General features: G+C 42.9%; 1 protein-coding gene across 13 annotated transcripts in view; it reads right to left on the bottom strand.

Moving 5' to 3' along the window:
- Positions 1-22,383, bottom strand: part of SORBS1 (sorbin and SH3 domain containing 1) — a 376,150-nt gene that overhangs the window by 128,928 nt on the left and 224,839 nt on the right. For all 13 annotated transcript variants that reach the window (XR_003857785.1, XR_003857786.1, XR_003857788.1 and 10 more), the window contains one exon: positions 14,714-14,777. Coding sequence is in view for 3 of the 13 variants with exons in the window: in XM_029609160.1 (XP_029465020.1) it covers positions 14,714-14,777 (64 nt within the window). In the remaining 10 variants the exon portion in view is untranslated. The remainder of the gene's footprint in view (positions 1-14,713; positions 14,778-22,383) is intronic.

Genomic DNA, 22,383 nt, shown 5'->3' with positions numbered 1-22,383 from the left:
AATGGGAAATACAGAATCACTCACAAAAAAGGCAGATGAAGAAATAATATACACAGATGAAAAATAAATACCTCACCTAGAAAATTCACAATTAATCTTTAAAAAGGAGAAATACCTCAGAAGTGTAGACCTGCTGCAGTCTGAAAACCAACTAGGCACTCACATTTTCCAATCACTGGGTCAGAAAAACTTCCATATATTTAAATTTGTTTGAACTCAATTTATTTTAGCTCAGAAAAATTTTATGATGTGGTGAAACCTAATGTAGACGCATGTTCAAAAAAAAAATTTCCATCTAACACAAGCCAAAGAATTGCTTATTTAAACATCTGTCTATGGCTTGAAGTGGCAGCTTACAAACAGCAGCATCATTATAAGTAGAGCCTTGAAAAAGTCCTATAAAGCACTTATCTAGGGCTTGTCAGATGCTTCAGTAGCAGTGAATGCTGAAACAATGAGTGAGAGATGACCCAGTGAAGAGGAAAGTGATAATTTACATGCAGGCCACTCTCCTGGGTGTGCGATTCAGGAGGGTGGCCTATGCAAATTAGGGCCCGTGGTAAAAAGAGGCGCTAGGGACACTAGCGCGCCCTAGCGCCTCTTTATGGACAGGAGCAGCGGCTGTCAAGGGGTTTGACAGCAGACGCTCAATTTTGCCGGCATCTGTTCTCAAACCTGCTGACAGCCACGGGTTCGGAAACCGGACGCCGGCAAAATTGAGCATCCGGTTTTTAACCAGCGAGCTGCGGGCCGATTTTAAATTTTTTATTTTTTTATTTTTTTACTATTTTTAACTTTTGGGACCTCCAACTTAATATCGCCATGATATTAAGTCAGAGGGTGCACAGAAAAGCAGTTTTTACTGCTTTTCTGTGCACTTTCCCGGTGCCGGCAGAAATTAGTGCCTATCTTTGGGTAGGCGCTAATTTCTGAAAGTAAAATGTGCGGCTTGGCTGCACATTTTATTTTCTGTATCGTGCGGGAATAACTAATAGGGCCAACAACATGAATTTGCATGTTGCGGGCGCTATTAGTCTCGGGAGGGTTGGACGCGTGTTTTCGACGCTCTATTTCCCCTTACTGAATAAGGGGTAAAGCTAGCACGTCGAAAACACGCGCCCAAATGCCGGTTAACAGTGCGCTCCACCAGAGCACACTGCACTGTATCGGCCTGATAGCTTGGAAACAGTTAATGTCCATTAGTGCCCCAAGCAGCTACAGGCAGAGGTGGCCAAGATCACACTGGCTTTTCATTCACTGCTACAAAAGCTATTGATTTCAGCAAAAGATAAGTGTGTTTTGTTTTGGTTTTTTGCCTTTGTTTTAGTACAACTAAAGCAATTGACTGCTACTGAAGCAACTGATAAGCCCTAGTAAGTGTTTTATAGGCCTTTTTCAAGGCTCTTGTAATAGTACAGCTATTTTTAAACAGCTGTTTAAAGCCATAGATAAGTGTTTTTAAAGTAAGATGATTTGGCTTTTCTGTTCAATAGGATTTTTTTTTTTTTTTACATGAATCTAGATTGAGTTAAAATAAATTATTGAATTCAAAGAAATAAATTTAAATACATGGAGCTTTTTCTGACCAATAGCTGGAAAATGTGAGTGCTTAATTGGTTTTCAGACTATAGCACTCTGAGGTCTTTTTCTCCTTTTTAAATGTTAATTGTGTAATTTGTAGGTGAAGAATTTCTTTTTTTTTGGTAAGGGGAAAGACATCATACATCGGAAAGTGAGGCAAGGGTAAGTAGGAAGGGGGCATGGGACATGGGTAGGGAAGGAGGGAATTTGTGGGAATGGGAAGAGAGGAGAAGGATAAATGAAGGGGAGGGCAGCCCACACAGCGCAAAAGGATGGGGGACATAAGGGAAGCTCACCTCGTTTTGTGGTAACATAGTAGGGGGAAAAAAAAAAGACTATTTGGCCCATCCAGTCTGCCTTAGTTTTTCTTGTTTACACTGCTAGGATCTCTCATCTTCCAGCTCTAGAATGACAACTGCTCGTAGGGTCTCACTCCTTATCCAGTCACTTTCTGCTTTCTTCCCCCTGTGTTCTCTACCAGCCTACACTGATGAACCTACAGGATCCCATACTTAATCCAACACCCAACCCACTCCCCCCCCATGCCTTTCATCCAAACAGCTATCAAAACTAAACAAGGCTGCTGCCTGAACACTCCATCTCCTAGGTTTCCCTGGCCCTGTTGGACACTGCCAACCTGCTAGTACCAATCTGGTTGGTTTCTGGAACATTGTAACCTATTGCCACCAACCTGACTATCCCATGCCCTGCAGCGTCATTTGGTCCTACTTCCTTTATCCAGTTTTTCCTTCGTACTTATCCCCTCTGCTCTTGAGAAAGTAGAGTAGAATATGACAGCGCACAAAGACATTCAGTCCACCCCACCTCACTTCTGGTACAATGTTGCAGAATCAAGTGGATCCTCAACCTCCCCCCTCACCATCTCATCTATGACAATGTTCATAAGGTCATTGACATACTTTGGTGGGTTCGCAGGGAACGGATCCCTTCTGTTTTGCTTTCAATTGATGCTGAAAAAGCATTTGACTTTATGCACTGGCCTTTTCTTTTCAAAACGTTGGAAAGAATGCACTTTAGACCATTCTTTTTGCAGTGGATAGGGAAGCTTTATGATTAGCCAAAAGCCAATTAAGGTGAACGGCAGCTTTGGGGATAGCTTTGCTACAGGAAGAGGGACAAGACAAGGCTACCCGTTATCTCCATTGCTATTTGTGCTATTTTTGGAGCCTTTTACCTCTAGGGTTTGCTCTTCCCAATGGATCAGAGGAGTTCTACTGGGGTCACTACACTTTAAGTTATTATTTGCTGATGACATGTTCACAGTGACTGATCCTAGTTCTTCTATAATGGGTATTGTGGAGAAGCTAGGGACCTTCAGTAGGGTATCTGGCTTCAAAGTTAATCTCGATAAATCTGAATTACTTAATATCAATCTGAGCAACGATGAGGTTGGTGCTATCAAACAGCATTTTCCCTTTCGCTGGGCCACTCGCTCTCTTAAGTATTTGGGAGTCCACATTAATCCTCATGTGAAAGATTTATTTTCTTTAAATTACATTCCTTTATTGCAAACTATGGAATCAGACCTGAGGAAGTAGCAAAGGGATAACTTTTCATGACTAGGCTGCATAGCCATCATCAAAATGAATATATTACTTTGTTTTCTTTATTTGCTACCTCCCTATTTTCCTTACCGCTGCAATTTTGCAATCATGGCAAAAGAAGATTTTTGATTTTATTTGGCGTCAACTCTCTCCATGGGTGGCAAAGCTAACTCTTTTCCAACCTAAATCACGGGGAGGGCTAGGGGTTCCCAACCTAGTGTGGTACTTTGTTGCTTCCCAACTCTGTCCTTTGATTGATTTACATAGGAAGAAATTTATCCTGCAGTGGGTTCTCCTTGAACAAGCGCTGGTGGGGGGCTATGCCTTCATCTGTTCTTCCTTGGCAGCCAAAATCTTCCTGGTACCCACTTAACTGTTTTCCCTTTGCATTGCATAGTACCATGAGAATTTGTTCCCATTGGAAATGCAAAATAATAGGCACTAGTACCTTCTTTTTTTTCACCCACCTTTTTCATAACGCTACATTCCTCCCTGGGTTTCAATCATCAATTTTTAAAAGTTGGTCAGCTTCAGGTGTCTCACGTATTGACCATTGTTTCTTCCAAGGCTCTTTCCTACAATTTCATGAGCTCCAGGATATATATAATATAATGGCTGGGAATTTTTTGGCTTATGCTCAACTTAAGCACTTTTTAGACTCCATAATTCGTAATGGCATATTAAGCCAGAGTAAGTTCTTGTATGAGAATTTCTGTGATCAAGCTGACCATATGTGAGGGCTGATATCAAAAACGTTTGATATTCTCAATGGTCGGTTACCTGAGCCACTGAAGTATATTAAAGCCTAGGAACTAGACTTGTGAGGTCCTTTAAGTGGTGAAGAATGGGATCTAGTTTACATTAATGCCAAAAGATGCTCTGTCTCTGCCTCTCTACGGGAGAACTATTACAAACTCTTATACCTTTGGTATGTAACCCCTGAAAAATTGCACCGTATGTATGCTTCTGTGTCAGATTCATGCTGGAGGAAATGTGTCCACACTGGTACTTTTTTCCATTTATGGTGGCAATGGGGGATGGTTGTTTCTTTTTGGGATCACCTTTTTCAATGGATAACCCAGTCTGTAGGGCTATCGGTGATTAGAGACCCGTGCTATGTTTTATTAAGTATCCCTACAACTGGTTTAGATAAACGTATACAACGTTGGTGTCAACAAATTTTCATAGCAGCTAGAATTGAATTAGCTTTACATGGAGGCATCCTGAGGTACCTTCAGTCTTCAAGGTTATTCATCGTTTGCATACTTGTTACCGCTTAGCACACCTCACTGCTATTCGAAACAAGTCTACCCACTTTTCAGGCAACCTGGGAGCCATTGACTCATTGGTTCTAAGTACAAAATCCATCAGACTCTTGAGGTACATGTTTCATGATCAGATAACTTGTCTTATACTTTTTCACCATAATGTCACTCTTAGGTTAACAGTGGTGCTACCCTTTTAACATACCTTAGCCCTTTCTTTTTTGTATTTTTCTTGATGAATATTGTAATACTGTATATTTCTTTTGGAGAGAACTGAGAACAGTTGCTTATAATCTTTATAACTTTTATACCATTTCTGCATTTCTGTATTTTATGTCATTGGCGCACATATGACGGAAAAACTGGGAAGTTGCTTATATATTAAGTTTATTGTGCTTGTTGACGTCTAATAAAAATGTTAATTACAAAAAAGAAAAAAAAAAGTAAAGCTTTAACTGCCTTCCTGAACTTAGTAAAGTTAGCCTCAGCAATGGCAATGCATTCCAAAGCAGATACGCTTGGTAACTGAAAGAATCTCTAGTAGACTCTAGACGAATCAAAGAAGGCGAAGGTAAAGAAAGTAGACCTATCTGAGAAGAAGAAAGAGAATGTGCTGTAGTATAAGAAGATAAGAGTTTAGCCTGTTTAATGTGACCTTCATTCTGGCAAAATTAGAGAGTCTCCTATATGTTGCATTAATTTCTTCAGTTGGCCCCAGATGACAAGGAACATCTTCCTTTTGAATGCCAATGATTTGGCCAAGTCTACTAGTATGAGTATTTTTAATTTCCATGTTTTATTGAAAATAAAAGCATCATACAACCCTGCAAAACAACAAACAGATGCAAACGTGCATCACATAAAAGACAAACAAATACACAAAACAAATATATTAAGGCTTCAGAGGTTCCATTACCTAAAATCAGATGACCTACAGGCTCAAATAAAGAAAGAACATTAAGAACAAGAACCCAAAGTGAAGGAAGGCAAAAAGCCTCAAAATAAGGTTATATCAAATCAATATTAACTTATTATAAAAACATGTTTAACCCACAGTTCCAATATAATTGTTCACTGTGAGAAACAACTCATTATCCATAAAGTAATATAAACAAGGCATTAGAGGTGTGCAGCCAGAAAAAATTCATTTTGGTTTCGGTTTGTTTAGGGTTTTCTCTCTTCATTTTGTTGGGGTTTTTTTTTTTTCCATTTTTGTTAATTTTCAGTTCCCTTTAGTGCACTCTAAATCAAAATAGGGTGCACTAAATCCATTTATTGAATAATTTATATTTAGTGACCACTAAAAAATGAAAACAAATGCACATCCCTACAAGACAAATTGAAATCATACTTAAAATCACATCCTGTACTTCACAACAAAACAAAATGTAATGAGGCTGCTAAAACAGCAAATGAGACAGATGGGCACCAAGAACCATAGGAATCTCTGATCATGTTCCAAAGGCCTTGGCCTTCTTCCTGAATGTTAACTAATCTCCTTCAGGAAGGGCATTCCAAAGTATAGGACCCACAACACAAGATGCCCAAGACCTGGTAATGCTCAGACTGAAGGAACTACACATTTTATGATATTCTCAGATTGAAGATTTCTAGAGGGGGAATAGATTCTAAAGTCTCTCACATATATAGGGCCTAAGTTGTGAAGTGCCCTAAAAACCAACATCAACAGCTTAAATTCTGTATGCCAAATAACAGGGAGCCAATGTAGATTGTAGAGTACCAGCGTTACACAACATTTATAAGGGATCTGCAATATTAATGTAGCTTCTGCATTTTGAATAATCTGGAGCACTCGCAGGAGCATACCAGAGGTGACACAGTAGACAGCATTGCAGTAGTCTAACCTGAGCATATCAAAAGCCTAGACAACAGTGTGATAGTCTTGAGAAGATATCAATGGCCTCAATTTCACCATGGCTTTCAATTTAAAAAAATGAAGCCCAAGCAATGGCACAAACTTGAGACTACCTTTCTCTTTGAGAATCAAGCAAAGCATCAACAAAAGGCTTCCAGATGGAAGCATTATCAGGATAATTCTCATTTACTACAAACATCATCTTCTCCACTGTCATACCTGAGAACTTTCCATATTTCACCCAGAGACTCAGGGAATTTGTATCAATTGCTCAGTCTCTGGGAGAAACAATAGAAAACTCTGTGCCTTTCTGTTTACCGCTCTAGCCACTCACCTTCACAATGCCTGCAGTGAACAGAAGGAGAAAGGTGAGCCCGAGGCACACACTGCAGAGGGGATACAACAAACACAGCTCAGTCTGCAGCTGTGATTCAAGGGACTCATCTGAGGGTAGAGTGAGAGTGCACAAGCCAGGGGGAGCAGAGGCTTTTGGGGGAGTGGGAGGAAGAGTACTGGGGGTCAGAAAGGGAGAAAGGAGAAGAATGTTGAGGTCATTCCTGGAAGGGGAAAAAGTGGTTTGGGTGGGGGGAGAGAGTGTGGACTGGAAGTTGGTCAGGTGGAGGGTGTAGAAGAGAGAAAACTGATATGCATTCCCCCTCCTCTCCCCCACCCACCACTAATCAACAACAAGCTGACCACAACTGAAAAGTTCCCAGGTAAGTCCCCTCTTATATACATTCCAAGCATTTTGGAACCAAAAGGAAATTTAAGGTTTAGATACAATGCCACTACTAAATTTAAGGTTTAGATAGAATCCACGACCTGAATACCTCTGTTAACCTTGGGTCTGCACTTATTCAAGTTATAGTCTAACAACAAGACAGCAGGCTGTAGAGGAAGTATGATCTATGCAATTCTATATATCCAGGAGATAAATATCTGCCCCAGAAATCTGAATCACAGGCCAAACCTCCCAAACACGAAAAAAGGACCCTCCATTTCCACAATTCTGACAGCAAGATGAGATGAGTTTTCATCCAAACTTAAATAAGTGCTCTGGCATAAAATACCAGAAAGAAAAAAATTTATTATCCATTTTCCTGAATGCTGACACTCAGTGGATTACACTTTTTCAGCATGTCAGTTCGGTTAGCCCATTCATCTTCAGAAAACTCTCTTCCCCAAGTCGGCTTCCCAGGGAGATTTTAGTTTCCAAAGCAAACTTGAATCTGGAGCCAGCAACATTTTGTATATTTTAGATATGTATATTTGTTTTTGGAAGGAGCAGAAGCCAAAAGGTGCAAGCTCTCTGCTGCATCCACATTTGTAAGGTTCTTTAGCGCACACTCTTAAATTGTAGGTAGTGAAAAACAGAAATATTAGGTACAGTTAAAGCATTTTAAATTCTTCCACTAAGACAGAAAGGAATTATGCTGTCTTTATTGGACAATCATCTCCCTTAGAAAAGTTACGGAACTTTGATCTCAAAGAATCTAGAGCTTTCAGCATGCTACTGAGCATGTGCAGCTGTAGCCACCTCCCTGTCTCTCAGGCATGGAAAAACCAACTGTCACATGAGGACTGACATCCTGCAGTCCTCGGAGAACACCGGTTACAGGTAAGCAACTCTGCTTTCTCAGAGGACAAGCAGGTTGGCAGTCCCCACACATGGATGAATCTCTAGCTACAGGCTGCCCAAAACTGGACAAAGCAGGGAAACCCTATAGCGTTGAAGGCACCACCTTTCTCCCTTTTGTACGTGAGGCAGCCGACCCAAAAAGAGGGTTAGGAGGGAAAAATGTGGGGATCTACACAGGGCCAGTGCTAGCTGTTTTGCTGCTCTATGCAAACAATTATTGTGCTCCCCCTCCCCCCCAAATTAATTCAGTCTCTGTCTTGGGCCTGCCAAAAAAAAGCCCAGCTCCTTCCAGCGACCTAAACTTTAAAACTGTCACCCCTCCCCCCTGGAACCCATTTCTGATGCAAGAGTATTAGGAGCCCTAGGCAAATCTTATACTCTTGCACTTTGCCTCCTGCTCTCTCCATGTACACAGCTAAACATTATGTATTCATTATTCAGGTTTTACATGAAAAAGGAATATTCAAAGTACAGTCTTCTGAGGTAAAAATATTATCACAAGCATTTGCATGCATTTCTTTGGTACCAACCAGAAAATCCTATAATAAAGACACTTGGAACCCATGTGGCATTAGGTCTACTGTAATGCGTGTTAGGTGTGGGCTTGACCCTCAAAAAGCCATGAGTAAATTACAATTAAAATATAATATACCTACCACACCAAAAGAGCACTAACTGCCAGACTTAAAAAATAACAACCCTACCTATGAAAAGAGAACACTGCAAATATTATACTAGGCCCTAAAACACCAATACACCTCCCATAAAGAAAAAAGAAGAAACCAAGCTGCTATAGATTCTCACACACTAGCAGAATACCTCTCCTCGGTCACACATGCAGAACACAGGCAGACCCCTCACCAAATACAGAATAAAGAGACCATAAAGTATAAATAGAAACATGCAAGCAAAAACTGAATAGGAAAACTGCAACAAGTCAGACTCTAATCAGTGCAACAATGGAAAAACAGACACCACCACCAATCCTCAGATATTAAACAATAAAATCAAGAAATATAATAAATACATCATAATAGTACAAACATACTAATAAAAATATTTCAAAATAGCTGGTGAATGGAAGCTCCAATAATTAAAAACTAAATTTGTTTTAAATTTCTCAAACACCAATAAGATATTTCAAAATAGCAGACAAATCAAACAGAATCCAAAAATTAAAACTAATAAGGATAAAACCAATCACGCTCTCCATACCTGGAAACAGTGTAGTGGATTAGTGAGATAGGGATGCATAAACTTTCTCCTCTCGCTCTCATAGATATATATCTACACATACAAATGCTCACATACATATGCTCCCTCTCTCTCACACACAGTCTCCCTCCTACATATACTTATTTACATACATTCCCTCTTACATACATGTACACACACACAAGATATCTCTCACATATACATGCTCAAACACACACACACGCTTACAAACACATGTTCAGACACACCACACGAAGAGAACACCCTATGCTTCAATACCTCAACCTTTTCTAATATAAACTGAAGAATTTACTTCTCAAAAAAAAACAAAACACTACTATTTAGACCTCTTATTCCATCATCCCTAGAGCTTGCATCTGTTTCAGTGCTCCCACACACACACACACATTCCCTCTTTCACACACACTCTGCTTCTGCTCAGACACACATACACAAACACACAGATACATGCTCAGACACTCACACCCAGACCACATACATGTTTACACCAAAGCCTCTCCCAGCAGCCCCAGCCCTCTTCCGCTGAAGGGGCAGGTTGGGAACTTCTTTGCGACTTTTTATTTCCTTCTGGTCGCCTGGAACCATTATCCCTAGAGCTTGCATCTGTCTCAGTGCTCCCTCATTCACACACAGACACATGCCTCCTCTCACACATACACTCTGCTTCTGCTCAGATAAACACACAAAGACATGCTCAGACACACACACACGCTTACACCAAGGCTTCTTCCAGCAGCTCCGGCCCTCCACTTCTGCTGCAGCGCAGGTTGGGATTTACCTCACAGCTTTTTTTTTCCTTCTGGTCGCCTAGAACCATCATCCCTAAAGCTTACATCTTTCTCACAGACACACATGCTCAGAAACCCACACACACTCTGCTTCTGCTCAGACCCACACAGACACACATGCTTACACCAAAGCCCCTCCGAGCAGCCCCAGCCCTCCACTTCTGCTGCAGTGGCTTTTTTTTTTTTTTTCTTTCTGGTTACCTGGGAACTAAATGGTCCTGCAGCTCCTCCTCATCTTCACCACACAGCATGTTGGGAACTGCCACATGGCTGGCACCCTGCAGCTTTCTTATCTTTGCCATGCGGTGGGTTGCCAACAGCCATGTGGCCCTATGGGTTGGTTCCTCTTTTACGCCGCGTGGCAGGTTGGAAACTATTGTGCAGCCCTGCAACTCTCTCATCTTTGCCACATGGCAGTTCGCAACCCGCCACACAGCCTTACAGCTGCTCCTCTTCTTTTCCGCGGCCCTGTGGCTCTTCATCTTTGTTGCAGGGCGGTTTGGGAACTGCCATGCGGCCCTGCAACCCCCTTCCTCTTTTTGCGGTGCCTTGTGGATGTTCCTCCTTGCAGTGATGCCAGCAGCTCATTCAACTCTGTGATGGCCCTCAGGCCGCTGCCCCCTCAAGGACACCGCCCTATGCAAGTGTACTGCTTGTACTGTAAGTTGCGTCGGCCCTGGTTCTACACAAAAGAGATCCATACGACAGACAGAGAGAAAACTCGATGTGCCTCATAGGCGCCCATGGCAGGGGAATGATGCAAACTCAGGGTGAGAAGCATACTGTGCCTCACAAAAAGTATTGCAAGCAGAGGTTCTCAATAGCGAACCCTGACAAGCACCAGTGTTATGATCAAAGTTGGGACCTGATTGCTGGGAGAGCATGAGCCCTTGGGTCACAGCACAACCCCCATGGCAAGGCTCCAAGGTACGCGCTGCTGGCAGACGAGCGCATCTAGGCACGGGCTGGACATAAACTTAGAAGCACTTGGAGACTTGGAACACTTGAAGATGCCACTGAACCTGCACACAGGAGTGAGACCCACCAACACAATGCTGGTCTCTGGGGTAGCCCTCCGGCCGCTCGAAAGCCCTTTTGGACCTGCCACATGGGAATGGCTTGTGCATCATGACAGACGGAGCTTGAGGACAGATGACTCTGGAGACAAGAACTTAGGCAAAGGCACTGAAGACTTGTAACTTAAGCGAAGAATCAGGTACAGGTACGGAACGAACCCTGCGCCACAGCAAGCCCTACACATCTCGTTTGCTGATCGCAGACCAGCCCAAATGCGGGGCAGACTCTGAACTTGAAACATGATGAAGACTTGGCACTGGAAACATGAAGAAGACTCTGGAAAAGTTCTGTCCTGCTATGCACCCTACACAACCTGTGGGCTGGTGGCAGAACACGCTGGAGGCAGCAGAGACTCTGGACTTGAGACTTGGACATGAATGGAAGTTGGGCAAGGAACTCTGAAGACCAGGAACAGGATTCTGGGACTCAGGACCTCATAACCAGGGATGGTACCCCGGCATTTAAAGGGACTTCCAGAGACTTGACCAGCAAAGAAAGCAGACCTTGTGCCACGAGGCGCCCTACACAACCCATGGGCTGGTCGCGGACCACAACACTGGCACGCCTGGAGAATTGGACAAGACAGAAGACCTGGAAGGTAGGACTTGGCAATGAGGACTGGAACATCAGGAACAAGAAGAAGACACAGGGACCATCAAAAGACCAGGAACATGGAACAAAGATCACAGAAGATCTCCCATGAAGAATAAAGAACATGAAGGCCTTGAAGAAGCAAAGACTGGAACAGGAAGAACTCCAGGAACAAGCAACTCCTTGCGAAGGCAACAAGGGACTGGCAGAGAAGCCCTTTTATAGGGCTGCAGGCAAGATATCATCAGGGAGGGCTTTTCCATGCGCAGTCCCTTTAAATTGTAAGGAGGTGCACGTGTGCGCACCTAGGATGCCAAAGCAGAAAGACGTCTGCTGCATCTAGGCAGTGAAGAACTCCATCAGTGGCACTCCTTGCCACATGAAGACGTGATGGTGGCGGAAGGCCTTGTTGCCACAAAATCCCTGCTCTGGAAATGCATCATCTTGCTCTCGTACAGTGGTATACCGATCTGCTGACTTATATGCTCAACACTGCAGCAACCATGGGCCCAGCCCCATGCCACAGCCTGGACCGCCCACACATTAGGGTCAATGACTGCGCCCTGCAAAAGAGCCATCAAAAAGTGTGTGATGGGGGATGGGGCAGGAGGCCATATTTCAAAGGGCGAGATTTGTTGGGCTACCTCCCAAAGTTAGGTCAGACAAACCCTTAGCAATTTTGCATAAAACCTTCAACTTTCTGCCTTGGTGTGACATAACTGTTTCTAGACATTCTTTTATCCCATCAGCCATCTATCATGGTATAGCACAGATGTAGAGCCATTTGACTTTGGGCATCACCGTAAACCCAACAGTATTCTTCCACAATGTGAGATTTCAACAGTTTATGCCGGGAAAACTGGCAAATATACAACAGAAATGAGAGGAGTGGAACAGCAGATCTGCACGCCTAAGTTACATGCCTAATTAACAGCGTGCCCCTCAACGTCATGCTCCAGCATTGTTCACTCACAAACAAACTGACATCCAGTTGTATGCTACAAGAAGAGAATAGCAGAAGCACTGGCCTGTACAGTTTTTTCGCATAGGCAATATTTTTTTTTTTAACTCCCAATGCAGTAACACAATGCTATGCTAATGCATTGGTAGTTAAAATGTACATAATCTGAGTTAAAATGTGCAGTCAACACAGTCTGAACATACATTCTAACTCAGGAGGGGAGGGGGCTGAATGGGAGAGAGCGAATAGGAGTATAACTTTTATTCCTAGACGGCTATCTGGCCACGGTTAAACTTAAAAATAAAATGCACTGCCAAGCCTCTGCCGCTTGTCCTCGCAAGTACAGGGTGCAGAAGCCCCGGTGGCGGATCCAGAGTTGGAAATTTAACTTCACCTCTGACCAGGAGTAAAGTTTTTGTTGTTAAGAAAACGTGCACCTCTCTGCATTGTAAGGGAATGTTTAATGCCATCATGTGCATGCAATTTCCATTTGAGGGCACCTAGCTGAGCGCACATTTTTAAATGCACATTTTGGGTAGATAAAACTCCTTCCTACATCGGCAGTAATGTTTACAGGCACAAAATATGCGTTTAAGTGTGGGCAGAACCGTACATTCAACTGAATGCAATTCATTGCATCAGTCCGTCAGCTGGGTCCAAGTGAGTTAATTTCTTTAATGAACTAGATTTTTCCACCAAAGGCACTCTAGTCGCCTGAGTTTTCGTTTCGTCTCCCCTGGCGCTGGAGAATACTAGGGCGCATTTTCAGGTGAATTTTCAAGGGAGTTACACATGTAAACGTAACATGCTATCACAGCAATTTTCAAAAGTTGTTTACCTGTGTAAGTACAATTTACTCAGGTAAAACCTATGGACATTTCAATGGCATATACTGTAGCAATTTTCAAAAGCCTACTTACATGGCTAAAGTGCATTTGCATGTGTAAAACGCAGTTTTAAGTGTGTAAATGTTTTGAAAATCAGGCCCTATTGTACGCTTCATGTGGAGAGTTCTTATAGGAGCTATCTCATTTGAAACATTGATTAAATTATCCCAGACTTGTACACCTCCTTCAATGGATCATGCTTCTGTTTCAACACCTGTGAGAAAAATTCTAGATTATATCTGCATTATTCCATTCTGGATATGATATTAAGTGCCAGATTTAGTCCTGCCCCATATTAAGGAGAATTTGCAGTGGGTGGTAAATTTACTGTCCTAGAGTTGCAGGAGAAGCTAAGTGAACACTGAGAGAATGCAGACTATCACTATAAAGCAGTGTTTCTCAACCTTTTCAAGCCCAAGACACACCAAAGTGTTGTGTGGCACACCAACCTCTGCAGAGCAGACATGAAGAGAACCCACATGGCCAAAAGAGCTACAGAAGTAGTGAAAGTCCCACCAGCCTCTCTTCCATATTTTAAAACAAAGGAGGCAGAGATACACATGAACTCATCACAACAGACCAACTCCAACTATATACAAAGGGAGAAGTCAGTGTGGTGCAGGCAGCTGGTTCAGTTACCTTGGCTGCTGCATGGGCTGCCAGAACTCCTCCACTGCTGCCCACCATTCAAAGTGAGTCAAATCCAGAGGGGGCCAGCATCTGTGCTACATCATGCTGTCCCCCTCTCACTTAGCTTGGGAATAGGCCAGAGACAGGAAGGAATCAAAGGAGATGGCTCAAGAGGAGGAAAATGAGGAAGTGCTATGTGCATTGTGTGTACTGCACAAAGCAGGGCCTCTGGGGTTCATGCTGTAGCCAGGAAGAAGAGGCATGCATGATTACACATGTTCCAGAAAGGTGCTCCTATACATTCAAGAGCCACTGCTGGTATCCTTTTTAGTTTCAAGATGCTGAGAGAGCAGGGCCCAGGAGCTGGTCTGGATCTGAGCATCAGGCAGTGATGACTTTTCCATGGCACCTGGTCAGATCTGAAGGCACACTGTTTGGGAAACATTGCTGTACAGGGTTAGCTGTCCAAAAGCTATCTAACCATTATCTACGTAAATAGATATTTCCACAGGAGCATAAAGAGTCCAGGGGAGGATTCTGTATAGGCCACATACATGCCTCTTGTCCACGCATGCAGATTTTCCTTGCCCCCACCCCCCACCTCTAACCCTGCTTACCTCGGGTCAGTTTGTGGATCTGCTTGAACATAGTCTTGTACCAGTCTTTAGACCGCTCTGTGTTCTAGAATAAAAACACAAAAAGAAAATATGAATTAGCCTACCATTCTTATATTGATTTAAGAGTGGGCCATATCTAAGAATGCAGTCAGACACCACCTATAAAATCAGGGGATCATGAACTGCAACAGTAATAGCCCTGAATTTGGGAAGGAAGATGGATTTAATACATTTAGTTTATACTTTGAGTAATATAAAATCTGAGATCTCATAATCTTAAGGAAAAAAAAAAAGAAATCGGGATAGACTCTATTCACACACAGTTTATTTCTCCCAGGACAACAGGATGTTAGTCCTCACACGTGGATGACATCATCCAATGGAGCCTGGCACAGAAAACTTATATCAAAGTTTCTAGGACTTTGACTGAGCCTCTCTGAGCATGCACGTGGGGTCCCTTCAGTCTCTTCTTACTACGGAGCCTAGTGGCTCGCTCAAATTTTGTGGTGAAAGTAGCCTCTTTCTTTTTAACAATAACATTTGTGATTTTCACATTTTTCTACCTTGTATTCATTGATATTTATTTATTTATTTATTTTTATATACAGAGGTTCCTGTAGGAATTACAAATCACTCCAGTTTACATAAGAACTGTAAATTAGCCCAAGGCTATGCATGCAACTATACAGTAGCCAAAGGCTGTACATGAAACAGTTGAAACAGGTAACATATTAACAAATGAATGAATAAAAATAAATACCGCAAATATAACAAATGACTGAATAAATAGAAAAGGTACGTATAACAAGTGAAAGAAAATGGGGCAACTAGCCAGTGATTGAATACAGAACATATTGCCGATGATTGAAAGAATTGGTCAAAGTAAACTCAAACTGAATGTGCTACCTTATGAGTTGGACCTGGATCCTGCCTAAATGAAAATAAAAAGGGTGGGGGGACCTGTCTTAATGTGGGAACGTGAATAGTAAAAGCGATAGGTGAGGTTACCCTGTCTTCTGTCATGAGTGATGTAACCTTGTCTTCTGGCGTGAGAGTGTGCATTGGGTGAGAATTGGGTGTTTTCTCCTTATCATCTCAGATAGTTTTTTCAATGCTTGGGTAAGTTTCTTTTCATTTGGCATTCCTCCAGGGCGGCAGTGCGGTTGGTGCCCACTGGCAGTTGATGGCTGCTGCCATTGATTTCAATTTAACATCCCTTTCATTTCGTGATTCCATGTCCTCTAAAGGATTTAAGTGATGACCCAAGTTTAAGAGGATCATTTCTATCACAAATACCCATGATAGATATGTCCTCTGCCTTAGGGCATCGTATGACATCCGGTTTTGCAGCAAATGCACCCAGATGACCTCAAAAGAATGTTGGGCCCGACTTGAGAAGATAGAGCAACTCTTCGGAATGGGCAAGTCTGAGCCATAGACATTGGCATCAAGGGCATTGACGTCAAAGGACCTTGGAGCCACACAGATGGCCATCAAGCCCTCAATATCGGCGAGGCCATTGGTTCAGTCAACATCAAAGGCTGATAGGGGCACCAGAAATAGGCCCTAACCTATCTCCTCCAGGTCAAAGAATTCAGGTTCGTCATCATTGGCCTCAAGGGAAGCCGAGGAAGCATTGGCATTGGTCTCAGTCTATGCATGTTGTTGGGCATGAGGATGCACCAGCAGATGCTGATATACCCCCAAAGCAACCCCATGGGGAAGCCAGGCAAGCCTTCACGATACCCAGGGGTTTGCCACAGCCTCCATCAGTCCATATGTCTGATATTGATCCTCCTCTTGGACCCAAAGAGGATGTGACCTCCTAGCTCCCAGTCGATCTTGGCATTGGTGATGTTCAAGGAGGAACTTGAGAAGTGCAAGCAGGCGGCCATGGAGCAGAGGAGGGTTGTGCGGAGTCTCGGCGTTAGGGCACAGAGAGCACCGGGACCAGCACCAACCTACCTTGAGCCCCTGCTTGAATCTCTTCATGCACTCACTAGCGTGCTCCTGACACAGCCTGTGCAGGTGCCCAGGGGGCATCGAAGGCACCACCAGCAGATCTGGTGGTCGTTCCTGATTCCTGGAGGGGGAAGTTCACACAGAGCCAGGGGGGCCTCGGGGCCTGGGCCAACACGAATGGTTCTATCGGTTCCTATACCTCTGTCCAGGGGATGAGCACCAGGGGGCCCATCGCCTATCGATGACAGTGATACCAATGCCCCTTATGACTCCTAGGAGGGATGACAATTCAGATGCTTCTGACACCAGTGCATCAGATTGTCTCCCATCAGACCGTCTCCTCCAGCTGATCGAGGGAAGTCTCCACTGAAGGACCTTTCCTTCGCAGGGTTTATTAGGTTGATGGCGGAAGTCATCCCCTTTCAGTTAGAGATGGAGAATACCCAGCAGAAGATACTAGATATCCTTCAGTAAGTGGAGCCTCCAAAGGAAATCATGGTAGTTCCAGTACACAAAATCCTTGTGGGGTTGCTGATGAGGATGTGAGAACACCCCCTCTCAGTGCCTCACGTAAACAGGAAGGCAGATGCGGTTTATCTCGCCCATACGGCTCTTGGATTCGACAAGCATCAGCTGCCACACCAATCTGTGGTTGTTGTATCCACTCCCAAGAAGGCCAAGTGCATTTGGACCCATTCCAGAGGGCAGTGGATGCTCTTGGGAGAAAGGTCTTTCAAGGAGCTATGTTTACTGCCCACATAATGGCCTACCAGCTCTATATGGACCAATATATGTGGGACATTCTGAAGCAGGTGCAGGAGGTAGTTGTGCAGATGCCTTAGCAGCAGGATAGGCTCCAGTACAAGGGCCTGGAGTGCGGGAAACACGAGGTCCGGTTGACCTATGTTAAGAACATAAGAACATGCCATACTGGGTCAGACCAAGGGTCCATCAAGCCCAGCATCTTGTTTCCAACAGTGGCCAATGCAAGTCACAAGTACCTGGCAACTACCCAAAAACTAAGTCTATCCCATGCTACTGATGCCAGTAATAGCAGTGGCTATTTTCTAAGTCAACTTAAATAATAGCAGGTAATGGACTTCTCCTCCATGAACTTATCCAATCCTTTTTTAAACCCAGCTACACTAACTGCACTAACCACATCCCTGGCAACAAATTCCAGTTTAATTGTGCGTTGAGTGAAAAAAAACTTTCTCTGATTAGTTTTAAATGTGCCACATGCTAACTTCATGGAGTGCCCCCTAGTCCTTCTATTATCCGAAAGAGTAAATAACTGATTCACATTTACCCTTTCTAGACCTCTCATGATTTTAAACATCTCTATCATATCCCCCCCTCAGCCATCTCTTCTCCAAGCTGAACAGTCCTAATCTCTTTAGTCTTTCCTCACAGGGGAGCTGTTCCATCCCCTTTATCATTTTGGTCACCCTTCTCTGTACCTTTTCCATCGCAACTATATCTTTTTTGAGATGCGGCGACCAGAATTGTACACAGTATTCAAGGTGCGGTCTCACCATGGAGCGATACAGAGGTATTATGACATTTTCCATTTTATTCATCATTCCCTTTCTAATAATTCCCAACATTCTGTTTGCTTTTTTGACTGCCGCAGCACACTGAACCAACGATTTCAATGTGTTATCCACTATGACACCTAGATCTCTTTCTTGGGTGGTAACTCCTAATATGGAACCTAACATTGTGTAACTATAGGTTATTTTTCCTTATATGCATCACCATGCACTTATCCACATTAAATTTCATCTGCCATTTGGATGCCCAATTTTCCAGTCTCACAAGGTCTTCCTGCAATTTATCACAATCCGCTTGTGATTTAACTACTCTGAATAATTTTGTATCATCTGCAAATTTGATTACCTCACTCATTGTAATATTCCTTTCCAGATCATTTATAAATATATTGAAAAGCACAGGTCCCAGTACAGATCCCTGAAGCACTCCACTGCCCACTCCCCTCCACTGAGAAAATTGTCCATTTAATCCTACTCTGTTTCCTGTCTTTTAGCAAGTTTGTAATCCACGAAAGGACATCGCCACCATTCCCATACCTTTTTACTTTTCACCGAAGCCTCTCATTTATTTTTATTTATTTATTTAAATTTCTTATATACCGGCATTCGCGATGGGAGTCGCATCATGCCGGTTTACAAATAACAAGGTGTGACAACAGAATAAATACTTAATAACTTAAAAACATTAACATGTGATAGAAGAATAAGGTAGCAGTTACAATAAAACAGGGATAAAATGCAACTTGGAATGAAGAGAAGGCAAAGGAGAGATTAACACTGAGATAACAAAAGAATGACCAAGGTAAATAAAACCAAGGTAAATAAACCTGCCTCATTAAAAAAGAGAGAACATTATTGAGTTGTCAAAGGTTGTTCATTACCCTGACGGGAGTTCTTAGTTGCTTGAGTTGAGAGTGGGTTCAGTTGGTGTCTGGAAAGGCTTTCAAGAATATCCAGGTTTTAAGTCTTTTTCTGAAAGTGGGGAGGCAAGGTTCCTGTCTCAGTTCTGGTGGGATAGAATTCCACAAGGTAGGTCCTGCTGTAGAGAAAGCCCTGTCTCTGAGAGTCCTATGGTTAAAGGTTTTTGCAGGCGGCACCTGTAATGAGTCTCTGTAGGACTCTCTGATAGGTCTGATGGAGGTATGTTTTTTAAATGGGATTTGGAGGTTAAGCGGAGAGAGTTGATGGAATGCTTTGTAGATGGTAGTAATGGATTTATATAAGATTCTATAGTGCAAAGTTCTCATGAGGAACTTTGTCAAATGCCTTCTGAAAATCCAAATACACTACATCTACCAGTTCACCTTTATCTACATGTTTATTAACCCCTTCAAAAAAGTGAAGAAGATTTGTGAGGCAAGACTTGCCTTGGGTAAAGCCATGCTGACTTTGTTCCATTAAACCATGTCTTTCTATATGTTCTGTGATTTTGATCTTTAGAACACTTTCCACTACTTTTCCTGGCACTGAAATCAGGCTAACTGGTCTGTAGTTTCCCGGATCGCCCCTGGAGCCCTTTTTAAATATTGGGGTTACATTAGCCACCCTCCAGTCTTCAGGTACAATGGATGATTTTAATGATAGGTTACAAATTTTTACTAATAGGTCTGAAATTTCATTTTTTAGTTCCTTCAGAACTAAAAAACTGGGGTATATACCATCCGGTCCAGGTGATTTACTACTCTTCAGTTTGTCAATCAGGCCTACCACATCTTCTAGGTTCACCGTGATTTGGTTCAGTCCATCTGAATCATTGCCCATGAAAACCTTCTCTGGAACGAGTATCTCCTCAACATCCTCTTCAGTAAACACCGACAAGGCAGATTCTGCAGTGGGGATTGGCTATGATGAAGAGGTAGGGACAGTGCTACTCACAATGAAGGAAAGAAGCCACAAACTGTAAATTCTGTTGAGCATATATAGCCAGACACAAGCTTTATGTGATTATTGAGAGTCCCATTTGCCCTATAGTTATGGACAGTTCTGTACCAGACTGGGGCAGAGTATTCAGCTGGAGTGTGCAAGTACCAGGGTATACGTGCAAAGTGAAGTGAAGCTGGCACCCATCCTAGGCAGGCTAATTAGTGAAACAGAATGTGCTTGGATTTTACTCGTCAATAAATTGATATGCTTCTTGAAATATGCAAATATTCTTCATATGGAGTAACACTTTCTTTATGAAGATAATCCTTGAAAACAAAAGTCTTTGTATTATTCTCTTTGTGCATTCACTTTTTGTAGCCTTTTCCTCCGAGCTTCCAGACTTTCAAATTCAATGTCAACAGATGTGGATGAAGTATTTACTTTTGTGGCAGAAGGTCTAGTACATGAAGGAGCTGTGAACCTGCAAATACTCAGCTGTATTTGAGGAAGGCATTTCTCTGTCGGGCTGTTTTATCCAGGTAAATGCCTTTGAAAATCGCCTTCCCCAAAATCCTGAAAAATACTGATGTATCGTTTCTTGTTTGGAAACTTACTGACAAAAGCTCATGCTTTGAGCAAACACTGCAAAATTTATTAAAGTCTAGTGAAAATGTCTGTGGCCTTGATGAAGTTAATAGCATTAGATCCTGCATTAAATCAACTGACACCCCCCCCCCCCCTCACTGATGTTGCAATGGATGAAACGGCTCCCCTATGAGGAAAGGCTAAAGAGGTGGGGGCTGTTCAGACTGGAGAAAAGACAGCTGCAAAGGGATACGATAGAGGTCTATAAAATCATGAGAGGACTAGAACAGGTAAATGTGAAACAGTTATTAACTCTTTCAGATATTACAATGACTGGGGGCATGCCATAAAGTTAGAAAGTAGCACATTTAAAACAAATAGAACATTCTTTTTCTCTCAGTGTACAATTAACCTCTGGAATTCATTGCCATAGACTGTGTTAAGGTAATTAACATAGCTGGGTTTAAAAACGGTTTGGACAAGTTCCTGGAGAAGAAGTCCATAAACTATTAATCAAATTGGCTTAGGGAATAGCCACTGCTTATTTCTTGCATTACTAGCATAGGATTTATTTACTGTTTGAGTATTTGCCAGGTACTTGTATCCTGGACTGGCCATTGTTGGAAACAGGATGCTGGGCTTGATGAACCCTCAAGTTTGACCCAGTATGACAGCTTCTTTTGTTCCTATGAAATGTTCTTTTAGAGACAAGGTCGATCCTCTGGCATTGTTCAAAGGGACATACTCCTGTTATTTTACTCCATCTGGACAACATACATTTCACCCACTTTATCGTGGATTGGGTGCAATCTGGCTTTCGTGTGTTCCAGGCGCTATAATTCCCAGGGGACAACTACAATGGCCTTGTACACTCTTCAAATCGACTGCTACTACTACACCCACTGCTAACCTCACACTCAGCTCCTGACCTTCCCATTAAAGCCTCTTCTTGCTACCGCCAAACTCCCCTCACTCTCCCTTACTTTCACACGCAACCCCTGTACAAAAGCGACCGCACGCGTACTTGCACAGGACACCACTGCATCGAATGCCCACGCGCTGAAGTGCTCCCGAGCGTGGCACACCCGTAATTCCCTCCCTCAGTACTGGTACTGGAGGCCGCACCAAATAAAAAGGGCCTGGCCCTGTGATACTCGCAATGCAGAAAACATTTGCATTCTTTAGTTTAATTTTATTAGAATTTATTATCATTTCGATGAAACATGAGGAGGGTCATTTCCAAAACCATTTCCGTGGGTAAAACAGTGCTTTACCCAAGGAAATGCCCTCCCATGTACAGGCAGAGTTATGTACGCAGTGCCACTACACACACACACACGCGCCACTTTACGCACACCGTAAGGGGTGCTCCTGGGGCAGAGCGGGAGAGGGGCTTGGACCTACGCACATACTATTGGATTTTCAAAAATCTGGTGCGGAATGTTATGCAGAAAAAAAAAAAAAAGGTCTACGTACGTGAAACGTATGTGGGCAGTTTTCCTGGGATAATTTTCAAAGTGCGTGTATGCTTTTCACTTTGAAAACCAGGACAAAATCCACAGATAAAAGTTACCCAACTACTCCCAAAGTGTTATCTGAAGTCGTTGAGATTCTTTAAAGTGCCAATGACTCTTTTCTGCTGTCGACTGCTGGGGTTTTTAGTTTTGGTCTGTGAGCACCACTAGGCACATGAAACACGGAGAGGAA

Source organism: Rhinatrema bivittatum, chromosome 7, assembly GCF_901001135.1.
Source record: "Rhinatrema bivittatum chromosome 7, aRhiBiv1.1, whole genome shotgun sequence".
Lineage (NCBI taxonomy): Eukaryota > Metazoa > Chordata > Amphibia > Gymnophiona > Rhinatrematidae > Rhinatrema > Rhinatrema bivittatum.
The sequence above is the reverse complement of the archived record's forward strand: the minus strand, read 5'-3'. Positions and strand labels throughout refer to the sequence as shown.